Source organism: Pollachius pollachius (assembly GCF_949987615.1).
Source record: "Pollachius pollachius genome assembly, chromosome: 8".
Taxonomy (NCBI): domain Eukaryota; kingdom Metazoa; phylum Chordata; class Actinopteri; order Gadiformes; family Gadidae; genus Pollachius; species Pollachius pollachius.
The window spans coordinates 17,069,528-17,078,646 of record NC_136941.1 but is presented as its reverse complement, the minus strand read 5'-3'; the positions used below and the strand labels follow the sequence as shown (position 1 = coordinate 17,078,646).

At 41.3% G+C, this 9,119-nt stretch overlaps 1 protein-coding gene across 2 annotated transcripts; it reads right to left on the bottom strand.

The window, feature by feature from the left end:
* Positions 1-1,127: 1,127 nt before the first annotated feature.
* smim29 (small integral membrane protein 29) lies at positions 1,128-5,055 on the bottom strand. 2 transcript variants are annotated; one of them, XR_013812039.1, is made up of 6 exons: positions 5,013-5,055; positions 4,124-4,428; positions 3,994-4,019; positions 3,789-3,894; positions 1,915-2,377; positions 1,128-1,688 (listed from the first exon to the last, which is right to left on the bottom strand). XR_013812039.1 is itself a non-coding variant. In XM_079741400.1 (5 exons), the coding sequence occupies exons 2-5, from the start codon at positions 4,253-4,255 to the stop codon at positions 2,309-2,311; spliced, it is 333 nt and encodes a 110-aa protein (XP_079597526.1). In that variant the 5' UTR covers positions 4,256-4,428; positions 5,013-5,055; the 3' UTR covers positions 1,128-2,308. The 2 variants fall into 2 exon arrangements, 1 of the variants encoding a protein (XP_079597526.1); XM_079741400.1 differs by having other exon boundaries at positions 1,128-2,377.
* Positions 5,056-9,119: the final 4,064 nt, after the last annotated feature.

The following is a 9,119-nucleotide window of genomic DNA, read 5'->3' as shown; positions in this document are numbered from 1 at the left end:
AATAATGATATTCATTTTTTTAACTTGCTTTTGTTTATTTTAATTTTTACTGACTTAATTGTATGACGATGATTCTATGTGAAGCACTTTGAGTCTGCCTTGTGCATGAAAAGTGCTATATAAATAAAGTTGCCTTGCCTTAACTGTTACAACTGTCTTACATTTTATTGTTTTAATATGCTAAACGGCCAATCCTAAATAATTGTATTTGTACACTGGTTTGGTTACCTTGATCAAAGCCTCATTTGTGGAAATTCCATAAATGATCTTCTACGATCTAGATTAGAATATAATTCCTTGAAACCTCTACAATCTAGAGCTTTGGTGCATGGTTAAACTGTTATTAAGAAGTCAATGGATGTATGCCTAGGTTTAATTAGCTTTTTAATTATGGTGACATGTTTTTGAAATTTATTTTAATTTGACCATGCATGCATTCATAAATCCCATAAAATAATGGTACATGTTCCTTGCTCATTGGTAAATATGAGTTTTGGCTGTTTGAGGAAGAGTAAAAATGACAAACTTTTTTTTTTTGTGCTGTGCATTGCTGAATATTATTATTTTTGCATAATCTGTCTGATCGATTGTTTGGGGTACCCTATTCAAACAATATCTCATCAAATCTACAGATTGCAAACTTTGCCCTAAAGGTTGATACAGACCCCCATTTAATATCGATCTAGCCCTTTATCAGTTGGTCTGAAAGGGCTTCCTGTGTTCTGTTGACATTCTGTTGACCATTTGTATCAACATTAGTTGATTGGCAGTACAAAACTGAGTTTTGCAGAAAGGTGATCTGAGGTTATGACCTGGTGGGTGCAATGCATATCAGAGGCTCCTAACACCGTTGTGTTTAAGTGGATGAGTCTAATGTCCCTGTAGAGACAGTTAAAAGTGTGTGATAGGAGTGTCTTATGGATGTGACTGTTGCTACTGGGAATACATTATCACTATGGCAAGCTTCCTCATCCTTGTACCCGGTCCTCAAACAGGAGTTGAGCAAAAGAGCAACCAGCATTCGATTCTGAACAAACATTACATTTACATTTAGTTTGAAGGGCATACTTGTTTTATTTACAACAATGGGTTTCAAAGTAAAAAAACAAAATTTGACAAGGAAAAGAAATTAAATGATGTTGATGGCACATGTTATATGTTCTGTTCTCAACTTAATTTTAAATAATGCAATTTAAAACATACTTTAGTGCAAAAAATATTATTCAATTTGATGACACATCATATTTCACTGACTAAAGAATAGGGCTTTCTTTTTATGACATTTTAAAACATTGATGTTCCTGATACAAATACTGTCTCGACTCGGAAACCAATAAGGTGGACCAGACATGCTTGCACACATATATTAATACTCTGGTAGACGGGCCAACAACATCGCAGAGACCAGCCATTATCTAATCGTTATAATGAAACTCATTTTTCTTTTCTTTTAAAGCAATCAGAAGTCCATCAATAGTATGTGTCAGAGGTTTCCTGAGTGCACACTTGTGGCTATGGTATTCATCTAAACACATTCCTCAGTTGGAAATAAATGTATCCTGGTGCCATGCCTTCCAGAGCGAGGACATTTTTAAGGTTCTAGTCACTCCTTGATGTTGAGGGGAAGGGAGTGGGCACATAGACCACTTCCAGATCAACTTTGAGATGCCACAGAAGAGAGTCATACGCTGAGCATAAAGGAAGGAGGAAGTTCAGCCATTTCCACTTTTTATGACCTTACAACTTGTGTCCATGAGCAATACCATTATTAGGCATGTTTCTAAACATTCACATTATTTTAAATTCAAGAATAAAATGTAGAAGTATAAAACAAAACTTCCCTCTAAAGCCGCCATAGCAGCTAAGCTTACACAAACGGAAAGAAGAACGTTGCAAAAGACCTACGAGTCTTACTGTTGGTGGTGAAACGGATTGTGGAGGAGCCTGGTTTGGCCCACAGCAACATACATTTCTGTGTCAGAAGGCAGCTGCAATGAAATTATTCGTCAATAACAAAATAGAGACATCTTAATATGTAAAATGATGCCATAACCTTCATTAATGAAAATCGAATAAATAAAGACCAATAAATAACTATTCTATGCGGCTCCCATCAGGCACAGGATTTACCACCATTTCAGAATAAACGGGATCCATACATAAAATTAACCAAGGCAATAGCAAATAGTCACTACTCCTGGTATTAGCTTTCTGATCAGTGCATGCTGACCCCAAATAAACTAAGGTGGTAACTAATTTCTGTTGGCCAACAAAAATAATAATTGAATAGGCAAGGCCGACTCATCAGTCATGCATGGACATCTTTCGCCAGCAGAGGTCGCCGTTGTTGGTAGGATCTGGCCCAACCTTGAACGACCTGGAACATGAATGCACATCACACTCAATTATAGGGTTAAATAAATACAATGAAGACATATTCAAATTAATGTAATTTAGAAGGGTTGAATGAAATAGAAGACAAACATAACATCAAGTTGATTTTGAACTGTTCATCGACTGTAAAATATCCCCATCTAGTGTTTCTGACAGTATAATACAAGCTTGTAAGCTCAAACAGTATCCCCAGCAGGGAAAGGGTGAGTTGGCATTTCTGCTGTGAACAAGGAGATATACAAAATAAATCAAGCTGATAGAGGAGTATTATGGCAGCTGTTAGGATCTGTCTCATTTGGGTTTTGTTGGGTTGGGGTCCGGGGCTAGGGCAGGATGTGATATTCGTCCCTTCTAGTGTATGATGGTGGGGGGACGGCCCTGGTAGGACTGGATTGAGAACATGGGGCGTAAGCCATATTGATGAGGTTTTCAATCCATACTGGAGTTCTCACCCTCCAAAACCAGCCATACTAAAAAAAGTGCACGTGAACGTGCAGACTACTGCAGCGGGCCGGCGATGTCTTGATCAAGTTCTGCGAGGGCATTATTGTTTCAGAATTAACAACCCCCCGTTAATATTAACAATAATACATAATTTAGAGCTTTCCATTCTGCAGACGATTGGAAACCAGGACCTAGCCTGGTTTCCAACCGTTGGTGGAGACCTGGACACCATGAAACACCCTGTCCAGTATATTCTTTTTGGACCCAATCCAGCACTCCTAATATTCATACATTTAATTTTTAACCGTTAAGTTCTGTAAATACGATTTGAGAGTTGTAAAGAGCAGAAAACTGCAACATTTTGAAACTAAAAGGCCAAAAAAATGTCCCCTCTCTCCCAATGTCTCCTGGCCATTCAGAAGCTCTTCACTCACATGCGATTGACAGCTTAGATGGATTTTCCGAACCAATCAGGGAAGACAGAGATGCGTTAGCAATTGGTCTGAAATTTCCAGACAAATAATCTAAACCCCTAAACCCATAAGCCACTAAACTCTTAATTGGTAAGCGCAGTCAACAATAAAAACAGAATTCACACAGCGCATATCCCTCACTAATAGCTGATCGATGGCTCTGCCATTTCATGCAAATTACCCTCAAATTAAATCTCTAAAATCTTTCTTTATCTACAGAAGAAAAAATAATAAATGTATAAGCCTATCCCACTGGATACCCTGCCCAATCAGGAAGCAACACTCTATTGGTATAAATATAGAATCCATGTAAGGTGACCTTTAGATCAGAGGAGATCCTACATTTAAGATGACATAAAAAGAAACACAACCAAGTTTGATCCATACCATTGCACCATTATTTGACATAAACCATCTTGAATCTTGAATCTATATCAAAGGGTGTAGGTAAAGGGTGGAATAAGTCAAAGTGACTACCTTTGTATCCTCCTCCTTCCACAACAGCTCTTGTTCTGCTTCGTTCAGCTCCTCTGACGGGTCGTATGTGTACACTGGCAGCAGCTGGTGACGGAGCCGGTCGATTCTGCAGAACAATCACATCATTTAACTGCATTTGAAAACATCAGCAACACATCATCATGATCTGCAGATATGTGGCTGTATAACAACCGAATGGGTTTACCTTTGTTTCCTACGTATATACATGATCTGAAACAAACAAAGCAAAAGCACATGACGTGTGCGATAAAGGACTACCCCTTTTGATCAATGTGGCCTGGGTTGACACAGATATATGTCAAGAGGGGACTTACCACAGCGACTGCTATACCAATGACCGTGACCAGGAAGAACGGCACCAACACATAACCCACCGCCGCATCCCCATTGATATTGGGCGGTGGTGTGGTGATGTTTGTGGCATATAACCGGGTACTCAGTGACATGGCGCTGAGTGGTTGGGCTTTGCCAATTCAATTGGGCTTCACAAACAGCAATCCTCCTTTCGGAGGCAGTAACTGTGCAGCAGTGGTTCAGGCTTCCTCCCTGGTTGTTTCATTCTTGTCGTTCATGTGACTGCCACATGGTATCTTTGCCCTCCCTAATAAAGTTGGGAAATCTGTTTGTCCGGGACAGAGACAGGGAAACAGTTACATCACTGGGCGCTTTATTCCCACGGATCAAAGTTTGTTGACCAGAATATGGAGTCAGTGGCGAAAGGTGAACACAGATTATTGCAACGTAATTTACGACATCACCGTATATATATTAAACTAATAATTTGGACTTTTAAAATAGCAATTGTCATTCTTGAACAGCCTTGATACGACTAGTGATCATAAAACAACATGGGAACTGCATTGTTCACATGACGTCTACGCTGATGGCTACTTTCAGGCACAAGAAGGCCTGACTTTATGGGATCCTGTAGGTTAATTCACCGGTTGACATTGATACTGATGATGTGGTCTGATTGTTGATGTTGTTGTTGTAAGAGATGTGGATGATGCAGTCCCACTCATGCAGCTAGACGTCACGGACGTCTGCCTGCATGGCTGTTAGCTCCACACTGGTCTAGTGCTCAACGCTAATAGACACACGACATTTCCCTTTCTTTTACATATATCATTGTTTAAAAGGACATTCAACATGGTTCTGTGGCTATGTGTATTTTGAATGGTGAAATCCAAGTTGAATACTGACCACAGATCAGCACGACGTGTAGACTTCCAGTAAACTAGTACGCTCGAAAACGTCATTAAGTCACATGACTAAACAAGTCAAAGGAACAAGTAGGATGAGAGAGGTCCCTGAAGTGTAACGTTATCCCGGTCCAACTCCGCGTAACTTCCTGTGATATGCGTACGCCATTGAACTGTCCACGGGGGAGCGAGACCGTTTTCATCCTTCCTGACAAGAATAACAACAACAATAACAACAACAACAACAACAACGACAAGGAGTATAGATAGGATTTTTCTTATGCAATGTCTGACAAAGCAATAACCGACACATGTAACGGAAGCGGATATTATTCTATCGAAAGTCCCTCCTCTCTCACCTTCGCTCTCGTCTCTCGCCGCCGAACCCATGTAACTCAAAGTCCCGCCCTCTTTCTCTCGCAAATAACGCTCATTTAGAGCATCTCATCCCAGGCGTTCGGTCGTCTTACCAATTTTTTATCAACCCTATATTATCCATATTAATTCATTGATAATACACAATTTGTTTTGATTGAAAGAAATCACTAATCCAAGTTATATTATTTGAACCTTTTAATCAAATAATCATAGGCCTTAAGTGTGTGCAGTGTCTTACTTGTGTCAACAGATGGCATGAAAACATCATCACAGCAAAATGTCCACTTTCATTTTTACTCAATGGGAGTTAAAACCATTAAATGTGGGTTTGTAGGTTTGATAAAGTTTGATAAGCTTGTGTGTTAAGAGTGATTGAACACGGATAGCGTTTTAATAGGAACATAATCGCCAACTAACACTAATGTTTTAAAATGTAACAATAAAAGTGATAGAAGCCTATAAAACATAAAGGCCTACTCTGTAACATGATTGTGTAGTATGTACACTAGAAAACTCTAAATAATAATCAGAATTCAGACCCCAATCTCAGATTTCTGACTTAAAACTCAGAACTGAGAAAGATTTTTTTCAAATGTGGCCCTAATCCTTCTGTACATCTAATATTGGCCTACAACTGATTTCGGAAGTAGGCCAAATGAGTGGTCTGCGATGGCACAACAACCTCTCTGCTGCACGTTGGATGAGCCTCCAGCGACGCGCCAGCTTGGAGGGGGTGCCGCCCCCTACATTCGAAGCCACCTGATTGGCTGGAAGACGGCGTTTCATCAACAAGGTCTTTCCCTGTTTCCCAAAATTCGACTTCAAATTCATCCAGCATGTGAGAAGGAAATGTTCCCTATTATGTGTTATGTGTTGAGGTTTAAAAATCGGATCACAAGACGCGCAATTAAACCAAAATGTCGTCAAAATGGTCAACTTTTCTTTATGGGTTTAACTAACACTACAGGGTCTTAAATGGCATGTAAAATAAATACCAGTGTTTTTATGCATTGGTTTCATTCAGATGCATTTTAAATGCATTGGTTTCATTCAGATGCTTGGCGTTTTCCATTATTCATGTAGGCATACTATCCTACGACGTCGTCCATAAAAAAAAAAAACGAGGGCCATCCCCCACCGCACACACTGACGCTTTGGAGCTCCCCCTCGCTGCGTTCATCGTGATCTAGTGTATGCAGCGTCTTCTCGAGCGCGCAGGGTCACCTTCTGTCATTGCTGCTGAGAATTGGTGATATTTTGCAGCATTTGGGCTATTGGGAGAGCGCACCTGACCATCTCGCCCCGGTAAGTTGGGCCAAGCTGTGCCTGCCTCTCGGGGTTGTTGCCATTCGGATGTTGCTGCAGTCAGATGATATGCTATGCATCTGTTTTTGGCAAAGGGCAAAGCAGGGGTAAAGGAATCTTGCGTCCTTACCCCCATCGTGTTTATGACTGTCCATGACTGTATGTCTCTACTCTAAAGACGATTTTTATCAAATCAATGCATCTTGCTTGACTTTGATCTATGCATGCGTCATTTTTACATCGCGTTTGTTTTTTGTTGCATAGCCCATATCAGTAGTTAATCGACGGTCAAACAACATCTTGCATCAGCCCAGCAATTTAAGATTTTCCTTTGCGAGCGACTATACCCTGTCCATCTTTTTCTGGATCAAGCATCTCTCGGGTTCGGTCATTCAGGTTCAGTTGAAGCTACGGATTAATGGTTGTGCATTGCAGACGTCCCTTTACCGTTGAATTGTTGGCCAGCGTCTAAAGCAACACGAACGTCTAGCACTATAGGAGTTGTGTCACTACTTCTATAACCTAACCTACCAAACCCAAACAAACGTGTAGGATTTAAATGTAAAAACGCAACGTGGCCTATCAAGAGACGGGATGGATGTTGTGTTATGGAAAACAGGAGACTGGCCAAGATTGGGAAAGGATTGCCATTTTATGTCCTCTTCTTGTGCCAATAGGGTAAACAAGAAATGGAAATAAGCCAAGCATACTGCACACATAATCGATGACTCCTTGACATGGAATATCTAGTTTGAAAAGATCAGGGTGAAGGATGTGAACGGGAGTTATGGTATAGAGCAATAATAATGAGGACTATACTCTTGTAGTCTATCGTTATGTAATTGGTTGTGATAGCATAGCGAGGAATCATCGCCAGCGTGACGTCATTGTTTTTCTCTGGCAAAGCAGCCCTCTCACGATCAACAGCGATGCAATATGCCTCATCCGCTCTGTGACTGGGGTTTAGTGGAGTCTGCGTTGCCTTTTTAATCGTTCTTTAAATGTAGGCCCATTAGCCATGTCCTCCTGGTGGACCACGGAATTCATTAAACCCATGTATGTGTAGGCGAAGGGTATATGAGGTTCAAGATTGCTATTCGTAGCCTGTAGTGCTGCATTTCTGAGCGAGGCATTTATGGAGGCGTGATTGGATGAGAGGAAGCTAATGTCGTTTTCCTTCCCGCGTGGAATGGCTGCACTTGTTGAGGAACTGTCCGTAGTGCTGAATGTAGTATCGCTGTCTTCGGCCTCTCGTCAGCGAAGGGGCTCCTGAGACAGCGAGACAAGCTGCTGATAATGCAAGACATCAATGGAGCAATCCGATTGTTTTGCAGACAGTAGGGCTGTCAGCATGCTAACTATTTATTATCAGGGTCCAATGTTAAAATAGACGGTATCGGTTTCAAGTATCACTCTCTTAGTTAATAACATTGTCAACGGTAGTAGGACTGTAGAATCTCTCTCCCTATCTCTGCATACAAACCAACCTAGCTACTCGCAAATTACCTACCTACCTACCTCCTCCCTCCCTTCCTCCTATTCCTAGGCCTCCCCTCCCTGCCGCTCTACCCTACTGCTCTACCCTACAGCTCTACCCTACCGCTCTACTAGGGCTACTCAATTATGGAAAATATCATAATCACGATTATTTTGGTCAATATTGCAATCACGATTATTCAAACGATTATTTTTGAGTTTGAAAACATGGATGCATTTATTCAGGATGTCTCTCCCTAAAAACACTTTGTAACTGAGAACAAATCTAAAATAATGTACAGATATGTATCCAGCTGTTCTAAAAAAATATTGACATCTCAATTATATTAGTTTTTTGATCGTGATCATGAACGCTGAAATCGATATTGCGATCAAAATTTGATTAATCGCCCAGCCCTACGCTCTACCCTACTGCTCTACCCTACTGCTCTACCTACTGCTGTACCCTACTGCTCTACCTACTGCTCTACCCTACTGCTCTACCTACTGCTCTACCCTACTGCTCTACCTACTGCTCTACCCTACGGCTCTACCAACTGCTCTACCTACTGCTCTACCTTACTGCTCTACCTACTGATCTACCCTACTGCTCTACCTACTGCTCTACCCTACTGCTCTACCTACTGCTCTACCTACTGCTCTACCCTACTGCTCTACCGACTGCTCTACCTTCTGCTCTACCCTACTGCTCTACCTACCACTCTACCTACCGCCCTACCTACTGCTCTACCTACTGCTCTACCTACTGCTATACCTACTGCTATACCTACTGCTCTACCCTACCTACTGCTCTACCCTACTGCTCTACCCTACCTACTGATCTACCCTGCTGCTCTACCCTACTGCTCTACCTACTGCTCTACCTACTACCTTACCTACTGCTCTACCTACTGCTCTACCCTACTGCTCTACCTACTGCTCTACCCTA

Bases quoted from the DNA above. Each gene is read 5' to 3' on its own strand.
- smim29 (XM_079741400.1), bottom strand. From the start codon at position 4,255: ATGTCACTGAGTACCCGGTTATATGCCACAAACATCACCACACCACCG. The intron at 4,020-4,123 runs GTAAGTCCCCTC...TGTTTGTTTCAG, and splicing joins TTGGTATAGCAGTCGCTGTG to ATCATGTATATACGTAGGAA. The intron at 2,378-3,788 runs GTAGTCACTTTG...TTCATGTTCCAG, and splicing joins GGAAGGAGGAGGATACAAAG to GTCGTTCAAGGTTGGGCCAG.